The 27,078-nt window shown below is 38.7% G+C and overlaps 2 protein-coding genes across 9 annotated transcripts in view; both read left to right on the plus strand.

Annotated features, from left to right (window-relative positions):
• serinc2l (serine incorporator 2, like) overlaps positions 1–12,109 on the plus strand; it is a 28,001-nt gene extending 15,892 nt beyond the window's left edge. For 3 of the 4 annotated variants that reach the window (XM_057835090.1, XM_057835089.1, XM_057835091.1), the window contains 9 exons: positions 3,978–4,139; positions 4,254–4,441; positions 4,620–4,699; positions 4,816–4,953; positions 5,048–5,217; positions 5,473–5,563; positions 6,358–6,508; positions 6,824–7,033; positions 10,373–12,109. In XM_057835090.1, coding sequence (XP_057691073.1) covers positions 4,104–4,139; positions 4,254–4,441; positions 4,620–4,699; positions 4,816–4,953; positions 5,048–5,217; positions 5,473–5,563; positions 6,358–6,508; positions 6,824–7,033; positions 10,373–10,511 — 1,203 coding nt within the window. In that variant the 5' untranslated portion in view covers positions 3,978–4,103 and the 3' untranslated portion in view covers positions 10,512–12,109. Of the gene's footprint in view, positions 1–3,155; positions 3,301–3,977; positions 4,140–4,253; positions 4,442–4,619; positions 4,700–4,815; positions 4,954–5,047; positions 5,218–5,472; positions 5,564–6,357; positions 6,509–6,823; positions 7,034–10,372 lie in introns of those variants that run through there. The other variant, XM_057835088.1, reaches the window with a different exon arrangement.
• Positions 12,110–22,425: 10,316 nt separating this feature from the next.
• LOC130914404 (transcription factor HIVEP3) overlaps positions 22,426–27,078 on the plus strand; it is a 107,164-nt gene continuing 102,511 nt past the window's right edge. For 4 of the 5 annotated variants that reach the window (XM_057833562.1, XM_057833561.1, XM_057833563.1 and 1 more), the window contains exon 1: positions 22,427–22,724. The gene's annotated coding sequence lies outside the window, so the exon portion shown is untranslated. Of the gene's footprint in view, positions 22,725–27,078 lie in introns of all 5 variants that reach the window. The other variant, XM_057833565.1, reaches the window with a different exon arrangement.

A 27,078-nucleotide genomic window follows, 5' to 3' on the forward strand; every position in this document is an offset into this window, starting at 1 on the left:
TTTTGAGTCTTTTGTGGTGACCACTGCCTCGTCGCGGAGTTCACCTTGGGAACTTGTGTTCCTGGGGGGAACTGGTTTGGCGGTGCGCGTTTCCGGCTGAGTTGCGGGACACTGGAGGGTGCAGGGGGCGCGAGCGGCCGAGCACGGCGGCGCGGGCTCTGCTAGGCGAGCAGCACGGACTCAACGGCATCGTCCGCTGCACTGGTGGTCCCGGTTGTTCTGCTCGGTAGTCCAGCGCCTGGCATCCCAGGAATCCTCCCGGTTGTTCTGGTCGGTCGTCCACCGCCTGGCATCCTGGACGTCCATTCCGTCGTCTTCCGCCAGCGCCCTGGCCGTGCAGCCCGGCCGGTCATTCCGTTGAATTGGGTTGCGGGTCTTACCAAATGCGCTACTGCCCTCCAGTAGCCAGTTTTATTGCTTTAAAATGGATTTTCAGCATTGTGCTTTGGAGCTAAGTTGAATCAACCTAGAGATGTTGATTGTGGAAAAAAAAAATGTAAAAGACGTATATATACATCTTTGGGACACTGAAACAATTAGAAATAGAACGTATTTATACATTTTAGGGAGCAAATGAGTTAAGTGCAATTTTCTTGAAAAAGACATTTTATTCTGTGTTTCTGTGCGGTATTAATATTGTTGTCTTTTACTTAAAAGACGGGCTATTGTTTTTAGTTTTGATTCCTTAAAAAGTATCTTTGAATTTAAGAGTAAACATTTATTGAGTTTAAATGGGTGTACTTGATCTATTAACTCATTTGCTCCCAAAACGTATAAATACGTTCTATTTTTAAATGCTTCATTGTCCCAAAAACGTATTTATACGTCTTTGCATTAAAAAAAAATTTTTTTTTTTTACAAGAAGCATTTATAGCTTCCGCTCTATCTGAGAAACAAAAAACAAAGCTCCAAACCCATTTTAAAGCAAAAAAACTGGCCACTGGTGGGCAGTAGCACATTTTGTAAGACCCGCAACCCGATTCAACAGCAGTGAAAGGCCGAGCAGCACGGTCGGAGTGCTCATGGCATGATGCCAGGCGGCGGACGACCGAGCAAAACGACTGGGACCACTGTCCAGCGGGCTCGTCAAACAGACCCCGCAGACTCAAAAATAATCCATCTTTGTGAGAAAGACAAAGATGAGGGAAAAGCTTACGCGGCTGACGCGGCGACAACGGCGTCATCACGGCGACACCAGCGTCATCTCTCAGTAGTAATGTGTAGATAAATTGTTGCTTTGCTATCAAAAGCTCTATTTGTCTCGTTCTATATGATATTTTGTAAACGGAAAACATTATTCAGATGTTTGGGATGTAACTAATGCAAAAAATAGCTGTGTTAAAGTCAAAGTTATGTTTAAAATATGCGTTTGCAAAAAGCTAATTTTCCCCGTTTTTTTCATCAGAAATTGGAAAATTGCTCAAACTAAGCTATTTTCTAATGCTGATTTCTAAAAAATGGAAAAAAATATTAACTTTTTTTTCTGCTGAAAGAAGAGAGTCTAATCTTTCTTTTGGTGGGTTCCATGTTTATATAGCAATAGAACAGAATTTTCTGTGGGCCTTGCAAAATCAGTCAAAATTCAGTAAAATGGCCGGAAGCGAAGGGCCTTGCTCTGGTGAAAATGGCTGGGAGTGAGTGAGTTAATTTATACTGTATTCTCACTGTGGCTGGGAGTGAATGAGTTAATTTATACTGTATTCTCACTGTGTTATTGTAAATTGGTTAAAATAATTGGTTATATATATATATATATATATATATATATATATATATATATATATATATATATATATATATATATATATATATTTATATATATATTTATATATATATATATGTATTAGGGCTGTCAAACGATTAAAATTTCTAATCGAGTTAATTACAGCTTAAAAATTAATTAATCGTAATTAATTGCAATTCAAACCATCAATAAAATATGCCATCTTTTTCTGTAAATTATATATATATTCTGTAAAATAAATTGTTGGAATGGAAAGATAAGACACAAGATGGATATATACATTCAACATACGGTACATAAGGACTGTAGTGGGCATTTCACTGTACTGTCATTTAAATCTGTCTATGCTGTCCTCACTCCGAAGCGTCTACTTTTTCCAAAGCTAGACAGCTAGTGAACAACGCCTTAATAATCAGACTTCTTCCTTTTTCATCTGATTTATTAATAAAATGGCCTCAAACCATTCTCCTCTTTAGACCGTCGTAAAACTACAAAAAAAAGTACACAAGCATTGCATTAGCAACAACGTTAGCTTAGCGCGCTATACAGGTTCACTAAACATAAACAAAAAGCGTACAAAAAATATAACATTTCGCTTACTAACATAATATGTACATTCTATACAACAACCATACTTACTGACAAATCTTGTCCAAGGATCATATAAGCACAACATTACAACGTAGGCGTCAGCCCGAGACGTCGTGCAGACATATTGAACTGGCAAGAAAACAATAAACCATGTCGCAAAGCGACCACAAGAGTTCGCTGTTAGACAGCACAAAAAGCCTTGCTGTAAAACTTACCAAAAGGCAGAATACTGTCTGAGCGGGACATGTGCGTTAATTGCGTCAAATATTTTAACGTGATTAATTTAAAAAATTAATTACCGCCCGTTATATGTGTATATATATATATATATACTGGACTGTCTCAGGAAATTAGAATATTGTGTATTCTAATTTTATGAGACAGTCCTGTATATATATATATATATACAGTATATATATATATATATATATATATATATATATATATATATATATATATATATATATATATATATATATATATATATATATATATATATACTGTACATCCAGTTGACGATATACTGTACATCCAGTTGACGATAGCACCAACATACAGGACTGTCTCATAAAATTAGAATACACAATATTCTAATTTCCTGAGACAGTCCAGTATACACATATATAAATAAATAATTCAATCGTTATTAATTAACAATAATATCGCATTTATGGGATAATTTATCGCCCACTAAAATTTAATATCGCGACAGGCTTAGTCACAACACTGCTGAATTTAAAAAATTACATTACTGGTTTACTGTCAGTTTTCTAATTCCACGTCGCTAGGTGGCGACGTTTAGTTGAACACTGTCGTGTTCTAGCAGGAACAAAAAACGACATTTACCCTGTTTGTGTCAGCTGACAGTTTCATACGGAAGAAGGCAAGGAAGAACGTTCATCTAAATTCAACATTTTGATGTCAGCATGGGGGCATGTTTGGCACTGTGTTCTTTAGCCAGCTGTGTAAGTATATCGTCTCAATTTTTTAGACTTTTTTTTTTGTAATATTATAGACTAAACGTCTGAAAAACACATGACCAGCAGGTAAGTTGGTGACGCCACCGAATAACAACTTCGCGACGTAGTACAATATCAGGACGTATGTGTGCTGTTAAAACAATTTCTGTGGTTGTTTTGGTGCTGTTTATACTTATAATACCCATCTAACGACGTGCTTTCCAGGAAGTTAGCTTAGCAAGCTAGCATACACTGATTTATTTATTTATTTTTGTAGCTTTTGTGCCCATTTAAAATTCCTGCAGCTTCTAATAATTGTTTTGACGAACTGCATTATTCAACATTTAAGTTAATGCATCCTGCTTCGTCGTTCGTTTACGGTTGTAAACCAACTTCCTTTGTGTAAATGGTCAAAATACCTGGAAAATGTTTGGGAAACGCACTACTGTCTGACGACCACAAGAAGGCGATCTTTCAGGTTGAACACTTAAGTCCTATTGATAGTCATGGAATGATTCATCACAACACTTAAATTCAATAGCCACTGAAATTATCCTTAAGGTTACGTGATGGTTTTATAGATATTTCAACACCTTTAATCCCAACTCAATGGATGTAATTGAACTGAACTGTCAAAAGTTAAACTTTTGATGTCTCCCGCTTTGCGTGTCCAATCCCTGCAGGCTTCCTGCCTTTGTGGTTCAGCCTCATGTTTGCTGTGTGGATGCTGTCCCTCTTCCAATAACTCCACTGTTACACGACTGGTTTTCAGCTTCTTTTTGCTTTTGGGGACCTTGGTGTCAGTCATCATGATCCTACCTGGAATGGAAACTCAGCTGCGCAAGGTGAGATCTGTTGTAATACAATTTGTTTTTTACTCTCAAAAAGATGATTCTAAAAAGATTTGGGTGGTTTGCATATCGAGGTTGAATGTTTTGATTCATTTTTGGATCTTTCAGATTCCAGGATTCTGCCAAGGTGGAAGTACTATACCTGGCTTGGAAAATCAGTTCGACTGTGATTCCATCTTGGGCTACAAATCTGTGTATCGAATGTGCTTTGCCATGACTTGCTTCTTCTTCCTCTTCTTCATTATCATGATTCGTGTTAGGAGCAGCAAAGACCCTCGTGCAGCTCTTCAAAATGGGTAAAAGTTGTAGGTGTATTTCACTCGTCTGACATAGCTTTAATTGTGTGTGTCATTTTTTTAAAGACATTTTTTGTCTATTTTCAATAGACTTGCAAAGTTTTAAAATATGTGTTTGCGTGATTCGCTTTTATCAGGTGTACTATTGAATGCTTATCTTTCACTATCTACTTTTCAGATTCTGGTTCTTTAAATTTCTAATCCTCGTTGGAATTACCGTGGGAGCATTTTTCATCTCTGATCCAATGTTCAATACTGGTGCGGACACAATGTATTTTTAATTTACCGTTTATTTTCACAAGGTTGCTTTTTCCTTTTTAATTTTTTTAATTAAATGTGCTGTGAACCGTTCACATTTACTTTTATCTTCACAGTGTGGTACTATTTTGGAATAGTGGGCTCCGTCCTCTTCATTATCATCCAACTCATTCTCCTCATTGACTTTGCACACTCCTGGAACAAAGCGTGGGTAGAAAATGCTGAAAATAATGACAACAAGTGCTGGTATGCAGGTATCTCAATTTAATATTTCTTCGATAAGTTGAATCCAGTTACGTAAATGTGTCTGTAAACAGTTATTGACATACATCTTAATGTGTTTCACAGGCCTGCTTACTTTCACCACCCTCAATTATGCCTTGGCTTTCACTGCTGTCGTGCTGTTTTATGTGTACTACACGCAGCCAGATGACTGCACAGAGCACAAGGTTGTCATCAGCCTCAACCTTATCTTCTGTATCATCGTCTCTATTGTCTCTATCCTGCCCAAAGTCCAGGTAACTATCTTCTTAAAATGCATCTCAATGTCTCAGTTGTGTTCCCGTCTAGATAAATCCTTGTCTTCAAATACGCAACTTAAAATATTTGTATCATTGTTAATCGGAAAAGATTAAAAAGTAGAATCCACAGTTATTATTGTTTTGCCTGTTTGTGTACACACATCCAAGAAAAATTGGTAAATTAATGAATGTTATAGCGCCTCTTGAAATAGTCCTGAATCCTGATGAATGTGTTCACTGTGTTGCTTACAGGATGCCCAGCCTTACTCTGGCCTGCTACAGGCTTCTATCATCTCTCTCTACACCATGTATGTCACTTGGTCGGCTATGACCAACAATCCAAGTGAGTCTTGCAGTGTCTGTTTCACAGTTGCAACTTTAATTTGTGAATATTATTATTCCATCAATTTCCATTGTGCTGTGTTCAGTTCAGGTGCAGATATTCCCCCAAGACAGTGTTGTTTTTGGCATCCCTTTTAATTTTGTCTTAGTCTTTTGGACGAAAATACTTATTAGTCTTAGTCATGTTTTAGTAATTTCAAAATGTTTTTGTCTTCATCTAGTTTTAGTCTTTAGTCTTTAATCTCATACAAATTTAGTTTGGTTTTGGTTGACACTCAAAATATTTTCCGCTTTTAAAATTCAAATTCTATATTTTATTCCAAAAATAAAGGTTTTCAACAATTTCAAATAATCATAGACAGACTAGCACATTATGTAGCGTCTAAAAGGACAACGGCAACTTTGTGATGATAATACACACTCCGCAGGAAAAGCATTACGTTATTTTCCAATTAAACATTCCTGGAAGCCACGAACTGTATGAAAAAAAAAAAAAAAAAATTTTTTTTTAAAGTTGTCTGAGCGTTTAACATCCCCTAGACTTACTGACCAGAAAAGCCAAGTGGCTTTTCATACTTACCCTTTTGTACCATTTAAAGTCATTCAGCTGTTCATCGCATATTTTGACGTCATGCTACTGCAGATGCTTGATAGCTCTACTATAAGGGGATGTTATTATGAAGTCCATAAATGGAGTACTGCAGAATCATAAAGTTGCACCCTGAAGGTTTGTCACAATGCTCTTAATTCATTATTTGTACTGAATGTGTATTTTTGTGTGGGCGAATGTCTTAGATCGCAAGTGTAACCCCAGCCTGTTGAGTCTACTGACGAATGTCAGCAGCTCCACACCGTCCTTGGAACCCACGGCGAAACATTTGCAGTTATGGGATGCTCAGAGCATTGTTGGTTTGATCATCTTCTTCCTCTGCACCCTCTACGCTAGGTGAGTTTTAAGAGTGTGGAGCCGCCACATACAGTTGAAAACAGAGTGTTTATACTCTGTATGAGAAGACAAGGGTTTCATCTGACCTGAAATCAGAACCAATTTTGATTTCTTTTAAATTTTATGAATAATTGTATTGAATTCCGTAGGTACAATTTCCGTTAATAGTATTTGTCAGATCAAAATAGAAAAAACATGATACAAATACGTACATAGATGAGCATAAAAAATAAGATTCAGATATCACATCAAGATCTGATAATAAGCCACGGGAGATGAATGATTTCTGTTTGTTTATTTTTCCTTGTGGCTCAGCATTCGTTCATCAAGTAACACTCAGGTCAACAAGCTGCTGCAAACGGAGGAGGGCAGCGGAGATAGTGGAGGGGGTGTTGTGGAAGAGAATGGCGTACGCAGGGCTGTGGACAATGAAGAGGACGGGGTCGTTTATAACTACTCGGCCTTCCACTTTCACTTGGCTCTAGCCTCGCTGTATATCATGATGACCCTCACCAACTGGTATCTGTAAGTACGACTCACCAACACATAGCTGCACAAGTAATTGATGCCCCCCCCCCCCCCCCCCCCCAAACTGTGCATACAGGTGCCTATATCAGTAACGAACTATGATTCCAACAAGTTATAATGGATTTTCTAAAACATTGAAACTCAGTGACCAAGAAAAGCGCCGTACAGTATTACAGTACTATTGGTCCTTCTAAAAAAAAATAGCATATTGTGATAAAGTTCATTATTTTCAGTAATGTACTGATAAACATTACACTTTCATATATTTTAGATTCATTACACACAACTGAAGTAGTTCAAGCCTTTTATTGTTTTAATATTGATGATTTTGGCAAAAAAGTCAAGAAAAAAACAAAAAGCCCGAAAAATTAGCATAAAAGAAACTACTAACCCAATAATCTGAATCAACTCAAAACCCCTGCGAAAGATTCCTTAGGCTTTTAAAAACTCCCAGCCTGGTTCATTACTCAAAACCGCAATCATGGACAAGACTGACGACCTGACTGCTGTCCAGAAGGCGATCATTGACACCCTCAAGCAAGAGGCTATGACACAGAAAGAAATTTCTGAGCGAATAGGCTGTTCCCTGAGTGCTGTATCAAGGCACCTCAGTGGGAAGTCTGTGGGAAGGAAAAAGTGTGGCAGGAAACGCTTCACAACCAGAAGAGGTGACTGCACCCTGAGAAAGATTGTGGAGAAGGGCCGATTTCAGACCTTTGGGGACCTGCAGAAACAGTGGACTGAGTCTGGAGTAGAAACATCCAGAGCCACCGTGCACAGGCGTGTGTGAAACAGTGGCAAAAGGGCCTGACCTGTGCTACACAGAAGCAGCACTGGACTGTTGCTCAGTGGTCCAAAGTACTTTTTTCAGATGAAAGCAAATTTTGCATGTCATTCGGAAATCAAGGTACCAGAGTTTGGAGGAAGACTGGGGAGAAGGATATGCCAAAATGCCTGAAGTACACTGTCGGGTACCCACAGTCAGTGATGGTCTGGGGTGCCATGTGAGCTGCTGGTGTTGGTCTACTGTGTTTTATCAAGGGCAGGGTCAATGCAATTAGCTATCAGATTTTGGAGCACTTCATGCTTCGATCTGCAAAAAAGCTTTATGGAGAGGAAGATTTCATTTTTCAGCATGACCTGGCACCTGCTCACAGTGCCAAAACCACTGGTAAATGGTTTACTGACCATGGCATTACTGCGCTCAATTGGCCTGCCAACTCTCCTGACTTGAACCCCATAGAGAATCTGTGGGATATTGTGAAGAGGAAGTTGAAAGACACCAGAGCCAACACTGTGGATGAGCTTAAGGCCGCTATCGAAGCATCCTGGGCCTCCATAACACCTCAGCAGTGCCACAGGCTGATTACATCCATGCCACGCCGCATTGAAGCAGTCATTTCTGCAAAAGGATTCCTGACCAAGTATTGAGTGCATAGCTGATATAATTAATTGAAGGTTTGATTTTTTTTGTATTAAAAACACTTTTTTGAATTGGTCGGATGAAATATGCAAAATTTTTAAGATAGGGATTTTTGGGTTTTCTTGACTTTTTTGCCGAAATCATCAATATTGAAACAATAAAAGGCTTGAACTGCTTCAGTTGTGTGTAATGAATCTAAAATATATGAAAGTCTAATGTTTATCAGTACATGACAGAAAATAATGAACTTTATCACAATATGCAAATTTTTTTTGAGAAGGACTAGTATATTCCATATTATCATTGAGCTGTGTATTCTTCTCTTGTTTGAAAAAAAATGAAGGTACACTGGCCAAATTTTTTTTAAATTTCTTGTTGAATGAGTTAAAAAATATTTTTTGGCTAATTTTATACAGTTTGCGATCCCCGATTTCAAGTCTGCCATCAGTTTTCTTTCGTGTCCTTTGGTTTTCATGCAACTGGCATTATTGATCTTCTTATATTAGTAGACAGATTCTACATACAGGTAGTCCTTGGGTTACAATGTCCTCAACGTATGACGTTACGACGCCTTTGCCTCGTTTGCAATTAAGTCCCACGCACCATAATTTATGTTTAACTAGTGCATAGTGCTTGTCTGTCTTTGTGCACAGGAGTATCTTTGCCTTTTTCACCCTCCTTTTTTTACGGTAAGGCCCCAAAGAAGAAATCTGGGTCTTATAGGTTCAGCCAATAGAATAGCAATTACTATGGAAACGAAGCTTAACATCTTAAAAAGAAAAGACAGACACCAACGCACATCGGTAAATATATGCTGCGGTCAGGGGAAAGTTAAACCGCCTTGCTCGTCGCCCGATGCAGTTTTGTGTTCACATAGACGTTATGTCGTCTACAGTCAAAGTCAAAACAAGTTCGGGTTCACGTAACTGAAAAATAAGGACCGTAATCTAACGAGTGGTGTTGATGTATGATTAAGGTTGCAATGTTGATGTGAGGAGTATTGTGTTTTTTGGGCTGTGCCTGAGTTGGCGAGTGCTTTCATAGTCGTGTTCTTTGCTTTCGGTTGCAAATAAACCATTGTAAACCCGTAACTCTCAGTGCACCTCTCAGAAACAATAGTAAGTAAGTACAACATCTTATTCTTTTTATTTTAATGTATTTTACTTTTTTATACTAAGTAGTTTGACGTAAATTTCGACTTTAACAGTGAAATCCGATTGACGTGGAAATGAGGGTTAATGTCGGCACCGACTCACCAGGCCAGCGTAGGAGCAGAACTCAAACTCAAGGACTCCCTGTATATTTTCAAGTACTACCAGTACAACTTTTCAGTCCTTTAAATACGTTTCTCTATATCTTTGTTAATGGTATTAGCATGTTATAGTTGACTGATTTTCACATATCTGAGCACTTTAGCAGCAGTGCAGTCACATTGTCCTTATTATTGGTCTCCTACTCTCCTGTGTCTGCAGTTGTCTAAAACATGGCAGAACAGGAGTTATTTTGTTACATATTGTTACTTCTGGACTATTTTTCAAGTGCCAGCTGTATAGTCACTTTATTGAAATAAAAAATGCAATTTTGCATTGGACAAAAATCTTGATTTGCAAAAAAAAAAAACTAGAGCTTACGGAAAAACACTGGCCAGATTTTGATTCAGCACCCCAAATTATTTCAGAACAAGTGTTGTATTTATGCAAAAATTGTTTTGTTGACTACTGATATCAAAACTGCGTAAGTGAGTTACGGTACCTAAAATTTGTCCACCAGAGGGCGCACAAGGTGTTTTTTTTTCTTTTTTTTTCTTCAAACTCATTTAAATTTAAAATGATGGGCACTTCTGAGACTACCCATATATAATAGGTACGCTTATGCATCAATTTGGGGATTAACGGTGTGTTTGCCTCTCACAGACCCAACACCGACACCAAAGTCTTGCAGAGCAGCATGCCCGCCGTCTGGGTGAAGGTGTGCTCCAGCTGGCTCGGTCTCAGCCTGTATCTGTGGACGCTCATCGCCCCACTCATCTTCACTGACAGAGATTTCAGCTGAGCTGCAGGTCCTTTTTTTTCAGTTGGTTTTATGCTTTCATGGCGTGCTTTATAGATTTAAAGGGTCATAAATTGGATGGAAACATATTGGAAATTCATTTAGATTTTGTTTTTGCCTTTGCCATTGTCATAATCAACTGCAGATATTATTGGGTCAGGTTAATGAGTGCTTAAGCCACAAGAAGTTCTGTTTACCCATGACTCACCTCACTGGGCCAATTCCTGCCACCTGATAGGGCGTGACCATGTGAGCTGTTTCTTTTATGCTGAACTTTAGTTACCTGACTATCACAGGCTCAGAGACAAGGCAGTTTTGCAATACCGATATTGTTTTGTTTCTTGAATGTCATGCTGAAGAACAGAACCACTTGACTTCCAATTAGCCACATCTGGATTCCTCTCTTCTTTGATTATTTCAAGGACTATTTCAGTCCTGGGGGCCACGTGGGGAAACCTCCTTTTGAGCCCCAGCGAGAAAAGAGTGTAAAAGTGAGATAAGAATAAAATGGCACACCCCGCAGATCATGACGAGGGTTCCCAATTGCAACACGACTGTATTTGAAAGAACATCATTACGTAGCCAGAAAGCTAACATAGCACTCATTTAATCTCAGATCTTCCTAGTCCAGTCAAGGTTATATATCCATGATGTAACACCTTCCCTGTGTCTGACTGTGTTTGGCCTTGTCAACCATGCTCAACCATCTGTACTTGTATAGCAACAACCAGGGAAACGTATTGATCTTTGGCAGAATGCCTTCCTCATTTGATGCACACGGAACTCCCCGTGTTGGCGCATATGTCATCATTTTCAACAAATTCATAATTTACTCTGCACTATGCAAATCAATCAAACCAGTTTTAAAACCTGCTCTTGCTGTAATCTGTTTTGCTGGTGACTAACGTTGTTTTCAATATTTTGTGGTTAGCCACATTTCAATATGAATGAAATTAGTATTATGTAACATTAATATTTTACCCCAATCCTGACTATGTAGGTTAGTGCAGTGTTTCCCGACCTTTATTAAGTCAAGACGCATATTTTACATTTGAACAATCTGACGGTACACCTCTAAACTGAAATGCCAAAGTTAGCATTTAAATAGCACTTTCTACCCAGTGTTAGAGCAGTTATGTTTTGTCAAGCTCTGTATAGTGCTGGCCTCTATAGAAGATTGTATATTCTAAATTAATCAATTTCATACCAGTCTTCCCACGTAACACTAGTTCGGAATCGCATGTCTCCTGAATGTGATGCTATCAGTTATTTCAGCCACAATGCAAAACAATCAAGTGTCTTGTTAAAAAAAAAAAAAGTTGCACAAAATCATCTTTATATTGAAGTTCTTTTGTATCAATCATTTTCAAATTTTTTTCTTTTCAAACTTTTTATTTGTAAATTTTTATTGTTTTAATCATCTTCTGACTTAAGGATATTAACAAATTGCCGGTGTCCAAGTGCTGTATTAAGTGCCTTCTAGTTCTCATTTCATTAAGAATTGTGAACACTGATTTGTGATTGTGTGCTGTCAGACAGAACACTAAAGCTTATGGATTGTATGTGTTGGTTTTATTACGAATTAAACCCTAACTCACTCAGTTTTGATGTGTTTCATTAATGATACACTGTAGGGTAAGCCTTTTTGTTTACCACCAGCTCTGGTCTGCCAGTGATTCACCCATGGCTGCAACTGATTCTACTGAAAGTCCCCTTATCTATGCTTTCAAGTAGATGCAAATGTGTTTGCTTTTAGATTTACATTAAGGTCATGATGATGCAGTAACAAGGTTTGGGGAGCATTGGTGGTTTACACATGACTTGCATGTTTTTGCTGGCTTCGAGCAAATTTGATGGTGTTAACGTTTGAGCCCTGTGAAATGTCTTACTTTGCAACTCTTTAGTTTGTTAAACACTACATTTTTCAGCAGAAAACAGTTCATGTTATTGTATATCAAAGCGTTAATCTTGGGCGCTTCAAATGTGAAGACAATGTTTCGGATTCCATGGTGATATTTCCATCCTGCCTGGCCGGGAGGAAGGTTCCTGTTGGCTCTGGCTGCCGTAATAGTGGTGCACTTGGCAATGTCTGAAACTGAACATGACACACTCCCTTTTGCAGGCTGACTTCCCAGCAACTCTTAGCAGCACCACCCACAGCTCATTCTAATCCACATATGTTCTGAATAGTGAATTTCCTCCTGATAAGTAAAGAGTACAACTTCTGGAAGGCAGCTTTGTATAAAGAGTTCCACCTTGACAAAGAGAATCCTAAAAGACATTATCAGAGGTATTATTCCATCACTAAATTATTGAGGGTCATGGCACCGACGGCCATCAATGGCAGTGAATGAGTGAGCATTCACAATTCAAAATTTAGACAAGAAACACTGAGCGATTTTAAATTATGCAGTTATCACGAGCTGTCTCTGAAGCACTGAAATGGTGAAACCCATCATTTCAACTACTGATTTATATCAATTATTTATATAAAGGTGAGTAGTCTGGTCATTGTGTTTGAAATCTTCAACCCCTCCATGTCCTTGCATCAGCTAGCTGTGAAGGAGGAATGCTCAGTGTTTTCCAGACTGGAAATCCTGTCTTGTCCGCTTTCAACAATGCGCTTCATTCAAATTGGCATGACACGCAGCTCTGAGACTGTGGGTCAGAAGCTCTGTCAACTCATGCGCAGTCATCATGTACAAAATCGTAGACATTGTAGTAAACAAACCAAACAAAGAACATCAACACAGAAAACAAAACCCTGGTTTTTAAATTAAATATATAGGGTCTAATCTTAACACATTTGTTTCATTTCTGTTCTTTTTTTTTTTTTTTTTTTCCCCCAGCAACTTTCAGCAATTCTTTGCACTGTAGAAATGCAAGGGTCTCATCACACTGCCAATGGTATTTGGGATTAAAAAGCTCAACGTCGTAAATAACACTTATTTCCACTGTTACCGCCACATCTACAATTTTAAGCTCAGTCATTCTCACAGGAAAAATTGAAGTCATTTGCTTTGGCGGACTGCTGTCATAAATCCCACCTTCATTTCCTCTGTTATCATCTGACACAATTTGTTGCTGTAATATGAGATCAGAAGCTGCAATGTGGTGTTTATGGACCACTTAGTGTAGCAATAGTTGGTTTGGTGTCTGGGGATTTTTACTCATGGATCCACTTTATGCTCAGGTTTACCCTGGCCTCAATCTTCACAGATTATACCACAATGCAACCATCAGGCAGTACTGTTTTTTATGTGATTTTACAATATTTCTTCATAAAAAGTGCAGAGCATGACCATGATGTAAGACTGTACAAGTGCATAAGACAAGTAAATGGATAATAGTGACCCCCATTACTTTAAATTTTTATGCTGCGTGCAGGCATTGTATCTGACGCGTGGTCGGACAGTCTTCCAACTGGTTTACGGACATAGTACACTTCAAGATATTTATTTTTGACCTCAGAAGGAAATCTGGCCTAAGCCGTGTTTGCACTTGAATGGAATTCACCTTTCCCAGACAAAATAAATTATATTAAAAATTAAAAGCTAGAGGGACAAAGATGCAAGTGGGGTGAGGCAATACTGCCTCAAAATTCTATTGCAATATTTACAGAAAATTTACAATGACTATATTTATCATGATATGCAAATAAAAATGGTGGGAAAATATGTAATTGATGTTTCAGATTAAGGGCGTTTTTATTGCACACAATAATTAAGGTAGCTTTGTCTTCCCCAATTACACTGCAATGTAGTGCGATGGAAAAGTGACACAACTTGAAATGGAAACAAAAAATATTGTTTGTTGTAATGTTAACCTCAAAAGGATACAGACTAACAGCCCAATTCAACGAGGTGTCTACATAAAGGTCTACATGTCTGTGTTGACAACAAGCAGTGAGCGGCAGCTAGTTGGCCAACGATTTTAAAGTACAATAACATTACCCCTTACAAGCAACACGAATGCATTAAGGGGTGCACCACGAACTATGTCCAGACATTTTACCCCATTTTTCTTTAACCTATACTCTCATCATGCTTTATGCACACACATCATTGGCCATCAAGTCCGCTATGCATGTCCCCAGGCCCTGGACACAATCATAAATTCTAGGCTGAAGGTTTTCAGTGCACCCCTATCTCATTGCTCTTTCAAACTGTTGTACCTTGTTGTGATATAGGGCTATACAAATAAAAGTGAATTGAACTGAATTGAATGATGTGTACGCCGGTATGTTTTCTGTAATGGTTGACACTATCATTGCACGATATTTCAAAATTCATTCTATGACCAAAACTATAACATCGTCGACAGTATGCTACAGCACAAACTAAATTGTTTGCAAGGATCTGAAGCACAAGTGGACATGGATAACTCAAGATACTGTCTGACCTATGCCAGTAACTCAAAAGGACAAACCTGAATGAACTATGGTAATCGGCCTGCACTGATTTGTATTCATCAAAGCAGAACCCCTTCAGGTTCACAGTTAGAAAATTCATCTTAAGGTTAGGTGCCCACCCACGTTCGTGTTGTGTTTGTGTCGTATCCATATTTTTATTCTTTCCAAAACATGGATCTTATGGTTGAAAACAATGTTCCCTACAATGGGCTGGTAAAAAGTCCAATCCTCTTGCCCACAGAGTACTATGACTCTTAACTCATCTCTAACCCTAATGAATTGAATCTTGCTTTACCATACAGCCATGGATCCAACTAATTGTTCTCAATGTCCCATTATTTATGGTATGTTTTGTGTTTCATTTTAAATGTAGTGAGTTTAAGGTTCTGTCAAAAAAAGTTGGAGGCTAATGACCAAAACAACGGCAGACTGATGAATGCCTGACTCTGGACAAATGTCCTGAAAGGTTTTACAAAAAGTTTAACAGATAGATACAAACATAGGGTGTACTGTGAATTTGTTAATGCTTAAAATTATGCACTGGTGAATCTGCACTGACCGGTTACCCTCCAATGAGTGAAACGTAAATAACTGAAATTACCTCCTCTCAACTTAAAGCCCGTTTGTCGTTTTGGTTCAACTTGGCATTCCCTGACTGCAGTGGAAGTGCTCTGTGCTTGTATGACTCCAGTATGCATGCTAGGCCCCCCCATTTCACCACCACCACACGCACAAACACACCTCAGCCAAACCCCCCTCCACAGCTCTGAGGCGCAGCTGATGCAGTTATATAAGTCAGTGCAGCCGGCGTCTGCTGTGAGCCAAAAGCCAGGCCAGTCTGGTTACATAAGTCTGTCAGAGTCATATTGTAGCATGCAGTAGGGAACGCTCACGCTGCTGCGTCTTCCTGCACGCCTCCCATCGCCTCCTCTTGTCTCTCACTTCCTCCCACACATCTTTCCTTTTTTCTCTCCTATTTTTCTAAACAATACACCCCTCTCCAACCCTCACACTTTTGCTTTCCTGCCTTACCACCTTGCTCTTAGCACCGGGAATAAAGAGACCAGCTGGCGAGATGTCACTGAATATGAGACTTTTGATATTTACATTGTAAACAATATACGGATACAGTGGTATGAAAAAGTTAGGGCACCCATGATAATATAAGATTTCGCTTTCGAAATAAATGGTTGTATGCATCAGCAACTTTGGTTAAGCATTGTACAGCAGACAAAGTAATATTTGAGAATTTAGGAAAGGTTTACTGAATTTATGGAACGTTTGCAATAATTATTCCAAACAAAAGAAACGAGGTGCATAAATTTGGGCAAACCAGCAGGAAAATTGCATCAATATTTACTAGGTCCTCCTTTTGCTTTGCAAGACTAGTAATCTCTTAACACCTATAGCTTCCAATGAGGGTCCGGATTATGGTTGAAGATATTTTGGACCATTCTTCTTTGTACCCCTCTCCAGTTTACGTTGTTGTTGTTGTTGTTTTTTTCTTTCTTAAACATGGACAGTCCGCTTTAAATCACATAACATGCTTTCAATGATATTCAGGTCTGGGGACTGAGATTGCCATTCCAGAACGTTGTACCTTTCCCTCTGCATTAATGCCTTTGTAGAATTTGAGTGGCGTTTAGAGTCGCTGTCTTGTTGAAGTATGCAGTGGTGCAACTTCATCTTTGTTAATCTTGTTCTCAAGAAGATATTGGCTGGAATCCATTGGACCCTCAACTTTAACGAGATTGCTAATACCTGCACTAGCCACAGCATGTTGGAACCACCACCACATTTTACTGTGGATAATAAGTGTTTTTCTTGGAGTGCTCTGTTTGTCATCCTCCATGCATACCACCCCTAACCTAATGTCCAAATATCTCAATTTTAGTTTTATCAGCCCACAGTACCTTATTCCAAAATAATAATAATAATAATCATAAATCAAATGAATCTGGCTTGTCCAAATGTGCTTGAGCATACCTCAAGCAACTTTGTTTGTCGCATGTGCACAGAAACGGCTTTTTTTCCAATTACTCTCTCAAACAGCATCTCCTTGTGCAAAGTTTGCTGAGTAGGTGAATGATGCACAATGTGACACGTGCAGCAATGTTTTGTTTTAAATCTTTGGAGCAGGTTTGTGAATTTGACTGTTGTCACCATATTCTGTGTCTGCATGTCCGAGATTTTTCTTGGCCTAGAATTGTGCCTCTCCATTTCTTCGTTATGTTCCGCACAGTGGAAACTGACAGCTGAAATCACTGAGCTAGAATTTTTTGTACTTTTTTCCTAAACCACGATGTTGAACAATATTTGTTTTCAGGACATATGAGTTGCTTTGAAGCTCGCATGATTTAATTATTCAGAGAAAATGAAACAAGCAGAAACATTTGCAAATGGCCACATTAAATACCCTTTCACATCTTTGGCTTCATCTGTGTATGTAGGTCAAGGGTCAAAAAGCTTACCAAACAAAATGTGTGTTCCAATTATGAGTAATAAAGGCAATCAAATCAAGAAACTAGTGTGCCCAAATTTATGCACCTGGCTTTTTTTTTTTTTTTTAATATTTCATTTTCCATAACTCCAATAAAAAATACTTTCCACTTCTCTAATATCACAGATTTTCTCCTTTATGATACAATTAACTGAAATTGCTGAGCCATACTACCGATGATATACAAGGGAAAACCTATATAATTATCAGTGGTATCCAATTTTTTTTCATACCACTAAATGCCTTTTATTTGGCTGTGAACCCATTTTTGGACAAGGTGCAACACTTGGTCATTTAAGTGGTTGTGAAAATGTACACTCAGTATGTGAACGCAGATCTGTGAGACTCAAGTAAAAACAATAGAAGTTAATAGTATGGGCTATTGAAATACAAGGATTTATATTTTCAACGGAATATCATTATATTTGGGCGGGGAAATAGGATAATCATTCGTTAAATCTAGGTTTAAATTTCAAGCCTTTCAGGGGTTGTCTGAGGTAAAGTTAAACTAAATGCAGTTCTCCAAAATCTGACATGGGGGCTCCACACCACAAAGAGCAACAATATGTCTCAAAAACACGCATTCCTTCTAAACTTTTATCACCTCTTTTTCACCAACAAGAAATAATGTTAGTACAGCTAATGTCTGTGTTTTCCTATTTTAGTCACCCATGAAGAATTTGTAAAAGTATTAGCCTGCTTCTTATCTTGCATGGTTCCCTGACTGATGTATATCACCAATCAAATATCAGACAAAGATAAACCCAATTAAATATAGTGTGCAGTTTTTAAGTTATGGTTTTATTCATCAAAGTGAAAACTATATTCAACACTACCTAGCCCTTTTTAATAAATAAATAAAAATAAATAATTTAAGGTCAGAGTTAATGACTCAACAATATGGAAGAGACTGGGCTAGAATTACTGTAGATACATGGTAGTTGCAAGCACCACTGGCCAAGAGGAACAAAGGATTGTATTACTTTAGAAAAAATCCAAATGATTCATAATACCTTTGGAATTACATTATATGGACTGACAAGACAGAAGTTGGACTTTTTGGAAAGTATACAGTATGTTTCATTACAACTGATGTCAATGTAAAACAGTGCCTAAGAAAAAGAACATCATATGAACAGTTAAGCAGGGTTGTGGTAGTCTGATGGTGCGGGGTTGCTTGACTACTTCAGGACATGGGTAACCTGTTGACATAATTTTGAATTCTTTTTTTCAGAAAATACTGAAGGAGAATGTTTGGCTTTTAGTTAGTGACCTCAAGCGGAAGTTCACTTGGGTTTTTCAGCACGACAACAATCTACATTCCTACCCTCACCTATGGTCACGAGCCGTGGGTCATGAAGGCCGAAAGAACAAGAGCCCGGATACTAGCGGCCGAAATTAGTTTCCTCCGCAAGGTGTCCAGGCTCTCCCTAAGAGATAGGGTGAGAAGCTCGGTCATCCGGGAGGGACTCTGTGTCGAGCCGCTACTCCTCCTAGTTTAGAGGAGCCGGTTGAGGTGGCTCGGGCATCTGGTTCGGATGCCTCCTGGACGCCTCTCTGGAGAGGTGTTCCGGGCGTGTTCTACCGGCGGGAGGCCTCGGGGACGACCCTGGAAACGCTGGAGAGACCATGGCTTTCGGCTGGCCTGGGAAACCCTTGGGATCCCGCCGAAGGAGCTGTTTGAAGTGGCTGGGGAGCGGAAAGTCTGGGCTTCCCTGCTAAAGCTGCTGCCCCTGCAACCTGACCCCGTATTAAGCAGCAGATGATAGGTGGGTGGATGGATGGACAGACAACAATCTACTTGATTCTAAATGGCTTTAGAAGACAAAATGATGCTTTTGGATTGGCCTGGTCAAAGTCCAGGCCTGAATAAAGTTGGAATGCTGTCCATAGTAATTATAATAATTGGCTTTAGGTCACTGCAGTCTTACGTTCAAGAGACAAATATCGGCATTTACCATTGCACGATGACGTCTGTTGAGAATGGTGGAATTGAATTAATTTCCTTTCCTAATTTCTTTTCCACTATCTTAAAAGGAAGTTTATTTTTTATCACACCACCATGTTTTGCAAAAATGCCAACCAAAGGTGTTATAAAGGGGTTGAAAGAACTGTTCAGAAAGATGTACTGTAGTAGTTATATTAGAAGCTTATGGGGCTCATAGTTTAGCAGTGTACAGTACTTTTCAACATCTTATATATAATAGTTGTCTTCATTTGAGGGGTTAAATGGTTGTCAGCATTGGCGGAGTTTAAGGGAGGGGCAGGGCGTCCAGGCCCCCCTCGTGGCCGAAAAGTCTTATTGCATGTAATTGAACTTTCCTATATACAGTGCCTTGCAAAAGTATTCGGCCCCCTTGAACCTTGCAACCTTTCGCCACATTTCAAGCTTCAAACATAAAGATATAAAATTTTAATTTTTATGTCAAGAATCAACAAGTGGGACACAATCGTGAAGTGGAACAAAATTTATTGCATAATTTAAACTTTTTTAACAAAAAACTGAAAAGTGGGGCGTGCAATATTATTCGGCCCCCTTGCGTTAATACTTTGTAGCGCCACCTTTTGCTCCAATTACAGCTGCAAGTCGCTTGGGGTATGTTTCTATCAGTTTTGCACATCGAGAGACTGACATTCTTGCCCATTCTTCCTTGCAAAACAGCTCGAGCTCAGTGAGGTTGGATGGAGAGTGTTTGTGAACAGCAGTCTTCAGCTCTTTCCACAGATTCTCGATTGGATTCAGGTCTGGACTTTGACTTGGCCATTCTAACACCTGGATACGTTTATTTTTTTAACCATTCCATTGTAGATTTGGCTTTATGTTTTGGATCATTGTCCTGTTGGAAGATAAATCTCCGTCCCAGTCTCAGGTCTTGTGCAGACACCAACAGTTTTTCTTCCAGAATGTTCCTGTATTTGGCTGCATCCATCTTCCCGTCAATTTTAACCATCTTCCCTGTCCCTGCTGAAGAAAAGCAGGCCCAAACCATGATGCTGCCACCACCATGTTTGACAGTGGGGATGGTGTGTTCAGGGTGATGAGCTGTGTTGCTTTTACGCCAAACATATTGTTTTGCATTGTGGCCAAAAAGTTCAATTTTGGTTTCATCTGACCAGAGCACCTTCTTCCACATGTTTGGTGTGTCTCCCAGGTGGCTTGTGGCAAACTTTAAACAAGACTTTTTATGGATATCTTTGAGAAATGGCTTTCTTCTTGCCACTCTTCCATTAAGGCCAGATTTGTGCAGTGTATGACTGATTTTTGTCCTATGGACAGACTCTCTCACCTCAGCTGTAGATCTCTGCAGTTCATCCAGAGTGATCATGGGCCTCTTGGCTGCATCTCTGATCAGTTTTCTCCTTGTTTGAGAAGAAAGTTTGGAAGGATGGCCGGGTCTTGGTAGATTTGCTGTGGTCTGATGCTCCTTCCATTTCAATATGATGGCTTGCACAGTGCTCCTTGAGATGTTTAAAGCCTGGGAAATCTTTTTGTATCCAAATCCGGCTTTAAACTTCTCCACAACAGTATCTCGGACCTGCCTGGTGTGTTCCTTGGTTTTCATAATGCTCTCTGCACTTTAAACAGAACCCTGAGACTATCACAGAGCAGGTGCATTTATACGGAGACTTGATTACACACAGGTGGATTCTATTTATCATCATCGGTCATTTAGGACAACACTGGATCATTCAGAGATCCTCACTGAACTTCTGGAGTGAGTTTGCTGCACTGAAAGTAAAGGGGCCGAATAATATTGCACGCCCCACTTTTCAGTTTTTTATTTGTTAAAAAAGTTTAAATTATCCAATAAATGTTGTTCCACTTCACGATTGTGTCCCACTTGTTGTTGATTCTTGACAAAAAAATTAAATTTCACATCTTTATGTTTGAAGCCTGAAATGTGGCGAAAGGTTGCAAGATTCAAGGGGGCCGAATACTTTTGCAAGGCACTGTATGTATATATATATATAAGTTGTAAAGCAATAAAACAACAAAAATGAATGAAATGAACAAAAAAAGATTTTCATAATGGGTCAAAATGATTTATCAAACAGATCATGTAACGAGCACCTTAGACAGTCATATGCTTTGCATATTATTAAAAAAAAAAAAATTAGGGGAGGGCCATTTTATTTTTCAAACGATTTTTTTCTTTGAAATTTTTTTTCTATTGAAGCAACTTTTATGGGAATTGAATGATTTGGACACAAATGTCACACAAAAAGGATTGCTAAAATCAAAGAAAACTTTAATGAAAAATTAAGTGTTCAAATGCAAATATTCAAGTGATTTTTCTTTTGAAGATATATATTTTTTGTTTGAAGCAACTTATTTTTGTTTGAATGATAGACACAAACGTCATAGACAAAATGTGGCCCAAACGCAAAACAACATTACTTCAATCAAAAAATTTGCTTTAACCCCAAAAAATTGACTTCAATCAAAAAAAGAAAAAAAAATTGCTTTCAAATGCATTTTTTTGAGTTTTAAATTTATTTTTGCATTCAAACTCTTTTTTTTTTTTTGATTGAAGTGACTTTTTGTAATTGAAAATATATTTTTTGATTGAAGCAACTTTTTAAATTTTTATTAAAGCAATTTTTTTTTTTTTTTTTGGATTGAATAGTGAAGACACAAATCAATATAATTTTTGACTGAGGTAACTACATTGGCACGACACAGGCGGGCGTACCATATTCAATGGATGACGATCTTGGCGAAACGTATAGCTGCCCTAAGCAGCCTGATTTAGAATTCCCCTCAATTATTTTTGTAAGTTAATTTTATTGCTGACACTGCGTTTTGGGGTCATCAACATGTTGTGCCCACCCTGCCCCAAAAGTCAAACTGGTTGTAAGTCAATACAGCTTTGCGTCAGTGAATTATATTGTATTTTATTAACACTTCAGATGAGATCCATACTATTGGTGTATCCGCCCACCAGTAGCTACTCCTTCATGCTCATGTCTATTCATAAGGTGGGTGGGACCGGGCCAGCCCACTGGAGGAGGCTGAGAGGGGGGCGGTGCCCACCGGACCTGCCGCGCGGGGTGGTGCGGAGCCACCGAGTGTATTCTGCGTAATGTTGTTTTGTTGTGGCCGTCAGCTGAATGTGGACCCGCTGTCCGTTCTGACACCACGGCGGGAAGTCCCCTGACCCCCCTCGACCCTCCTTCCCTGCCTCCCAAGGACCTGCGGGCTCGGAGAGCGACTCCATCCGGCGCATCACAATCCAGGAAATGCGGACTGCTGGCCCGTTCGCCACCGGATAAATGGCTGCACCGCTCGTACAGTAGCAAACTGGTAAATATGAACCCCTTAACACGGTTTCATGTGTAGCTTTTGTCGTTATTATGGCAGCGGGTTGTCACGGTGGGTGTGAAGTTGGTGTCAGAATGGCGTTGACGTTTCCACATGCGGACAGTGACGTGAAGTTGGCTCATTCGTTGTCTTGTACACGAAACGCGGTGTTAGAAATATGAAATTATGATAGTTTTTTTTTATATATATTTATTTATTTTTCAACGAGTCGAGCAGGCAAGATGGGTACCGCAGAACAGTCGATTTAAGATTTTGGCGAGATGATTCAAATTGCTGTTTCACTAGTGAAACACCCGTGCAATAGAATAACCTCATTTGACCAGGGAGCGACCGTGCGTGGAAGAGGGTTATAATGTAAACCTGTGAACTTATTTGTTGTTGGCTACACCTACACATGGCACAGTTCTACTGTATGACATCATACTTTGCTGCCCATTTTATTTTGTGCTAGCCTTTACTCAGTGCTAAAGGCTTATTCTCGCTGGATTATGTTAATAGACTTTACTGAGATGTGTGCCATGTGAGGGGTTTGCCTTAAACATGAGCTCATATTTGTGAGGAACATCTGTCCACAGAGCAGTTGGATTACAGATGGGGTCTCCTCAGGCCATATCAGTTTTTATGTATTTGTTACAACTACTCAGGTGACAATATTGATTTTGTATAAGCAAATTTGTCCTCCAATAATAACGTTGTTCAGGTGCCACTTTGGAATCCCAGATAGCAGACCGACGTTAAAAAGATGTTGGATCAACATTCCCGCTATTGTTGAATCAACATCACTTTTGCACCCTCAATTAATGTTGTTTCAACGTTGAAATCCTTACAAAACCTAGACGTTATTTCGATTATTGATAATATTGGAACAATGCTGAATCAATGTTATGTTTTCGACTAAAATGCCCGCTCATCCATAATTCAATGACTTTTCAATCATATTTCCCGGTCAATCATAAATCAACTATTTGCCAACATTAGTTCATCAATAATAAAACAATGTTAACTTAACAATCGCCTGATATACCATAGAACAATGTGGTTTCAACGTCACTTGACGTCAAAAATTTCGATGTCAACCATACTGATGATTTTGATGGAAAATCAACGTTTATTCAATGTCGGTCTGCTACCTGGGATGTGTATTTTAAATTACTGTCCTAAATGAACCATGTAACATATTTTGCATAATCAGAAAACAAACCCAAAGAAAAATGTCACAAAATGTTTATACATTTGAAAAGTTACATGACCTGTTCATGGAAGAGGATGCCTGTCAATATATGCTGATGGTGTAGATAGAATGAGAGAAAGATACATGTTATAGGTATTAAGTAATTTTATGTAATAGCTGTGGTGAAATTAAATAATTTTCCGTAGCATACCTGGAGAGTTTACACAACTTCAGCCTCATAATTTGCAAACTAAAACATAAATGCTTGCCCTTACACGCTTTATTTTTATTAGGACTCACAATTAAAGGACACACTACTAGAATTGTCAGTAACACATTCCATTCATATTGTAAAAATACCCAAAAAAGAAATTAGTGTCTAATAAATGTCTTGTAATCTCTGTCCAAACACCTCCTTCCACAGTTTAATGAAATAAAGTATTCATCTTATCATCAAATAACTTCAAAAAAAAAAAAAAAAAATCAGCTGACTGGCTTTGGATAAGAGGAGGTCACTGTCATTTCCCTCACATTACACCTCTGCAGCGCTTATTCTCAGTCGGGTCATGGGGGTGCTGCAGTCTATCTCAGCTAACTATGAGCAGTAGGTAGAGTACACCCTGAACATGTTGCCAGCCAATTGCAGGCCTTGCAACCAATTGTGGCCTATAAAATTTGTGGGCCAACCAGGATACAGCTTGTGTTATCACGGTTATTTTACATTTTAATGACTTTAATGTGCAAACCTCCAGAGTCTAATTTATGAATTGGAACCAACTAGCAATGAATATCTTTATAAATGCTGAAAATGTATTCAAATCACATAGCATATATTTACTATGCTTTTTAGAATCACCTATGCATCCAAGATCCAATATCAAACTCATTTACTACAGTTTATTTGATATCACATGGTTTCTACTTACAAGAAAATTCAAAACCAACTATATTAACGAATTGTACTACAGTATGTGCCACTCACAATTGTTGGAGTAGTTCAAAGAGGGATTTTTTTTTTCACAACTTCAATTGTTAAAATGTACTGAGGCACTTCATTGCTTTAATTACTTTCATTAGCAATGTTTTAAGAAGGCTAAAACATTTTTGGTGATGTCAACATTTCTGAAATAAGGAATTCTAAAATAATAATTTCCAAATCCAACACTGGATGTTTAAGTTCCAATTTACTGTTTTCTACAAGCAGAAAAATCATGAAACTGTATTATATGGTCCGCTATCTATTTAAAATCCACATAATGAATCTATTATCCAATTAATTTGTCATTTTTTAATAGTTCACAAGTGAGTTATTTATGCAATGTTAGAAGTTAAGTCACACAGCCCAGCTAAAGATTTTACACTTGTGAGAAAGAGGACTTGTGACTAGTTAGATATTGTTTAACATACTGAAAAGACATAAACGGCTTTTATTCCTTTTGATTGGCTTATACATAACTTGAGAGCAGACTACCTCGCTATCACACTGGTGTCAAATATGTTATACCTACAGTATATGTATATCATGTAAATACTGTGAGGATTGAACAGGAAGCAACTACTTGTATGGGAAAGCTTCATAGAAAGGCCTAATTCCATATTGACAAGTCAAAAACAGAACTTTAGGGAGAATGTCCTTCAGACAGATAAGTCAAGACTGTAGCATTTTGGCAAGTCACATCAGTTCCATGCTTGCAGAAACAAATGAAGTATGCAAAGATAAGAACACTACCTACTGAGAAAAATGAAGGAGGCTGGTCATGTTCTGTGGCTGCTTTGCAACATCTGGCACAGAGTGTCTTCAATCTTTAGTTGTGATTATCAAGACACTTCTAAAACAAAATTCGATGCCCAGTGTTAGAAAGCTTGGACAAGGCCGTACGTAGGTCAGCTCCTCCAAAAAGGTTTAAATCTCAAAACACAAGAAGAGCTATAAAACTTCAAGAATGGTGAAGAACAATACGATGGAATCTTAAGAAGTCAGAAATAGCCTCGATCTGCATGAAGAGTTATGGAAGGAACTGAAACATGCATTCAGGATGAGACACCTTTCAGAAAGTTGTGACAGCTTGAGCAGATGGCATACAGAGTACCTGTGGACAGGGGCAGTCGTCATTGGTTGCAATGGTTGCCTCAAAAAGTTGTACACCCAAACATAAAGTTCATTAATCTTCAATAATTTCCTACTTTTTCTGTTTTAAGCTTTGGCCATTGTCATTTTTTTTCTTTAATAGAAGCAAACCAAAAATGTTTCCACATTGTATAGGCAGCTTACACATGCAGTCCCAAGCATTTTTGTATAAAAGCCAGTCCTCGGGGCACCGCAGTGGCATACCTCCTCAGCTCTGGTCTGTAAATGACTGCACAGAAATACAGCACAGTATCAGGCCACAGCGGTGAAGGGGGATGAGTGGAGAAAGGCCAATATGCAATTATTTCTTATTGAATCAGCACAAAGCGGCAGGCTCACGGTGTGTCGCGCTTGTCTGGATGGAGACCACTTGTGGTGCCGGCTGAAAAAAGGCGCTAACTCAGCAGGTGCTCATAGAGTGCACTGCTCCATGTGTCCATCCAGGGGACTTACTTCATAATGCAGTAGAGCATTGAAACATTGATGATGTAATGTACAGTCATGTGAAAAAATTAGGATACCCCATGAAATAATTAGTTCTTTATTAAGAAATGTTCACATATCAATGTCTGATCTTGTTTTTCTTTATCTCTGGAAAAGAAAGTGATTTAATTGCAGGTAAACAACAAAAAAATAGCATTGTTTAAGTCATTAAACCAAATATATCAACAAAAAAAATGCATATTCTGACTGAGGAAAAAGTTAGGACACCCTACCACCTAATAGCTAGTGTTACCCCCTTTGGCTGAAATAACTTCAATGAGACGCTTTTTGTAGCCATCTACCAGTTATTGACATTGTTCTGAAGACAGTTTGCCCCACTCCTCAATGCAGAATACTTTCAGCTGTGAGATGTTTGAGGGGTTTCTTGCATGCACCGCCTGTTTCATGTAACCCCACAGCCTCGCAATGGGATTAAGCTCTGGGCTTTGACTCGGCCATTCCAGGACTCTCCATTTCTTCCTTTTCAGCCAGTCCTTGGTGGATTTACCGGTATGTTTTGGGCCATTGTCATATTGCAGGGTCCAGCTTAGCTT

The sequence above is a fragment of the Corythoichthys intestinalis genome, chromosome 4 (genome assembly GCF_030265065.1).
Source record: "Corythoichthys intestinalis isolate RoL2023-P3 chromosome 4, ASM3026506v1, whole genome shotgun sequence".
NCBI lineage: Eukaryota > Metazoa > Chordata > Actinopteri > Syngnathiformes > Syngnathidae > Corythoichthys > Corythoichthys intestinalis.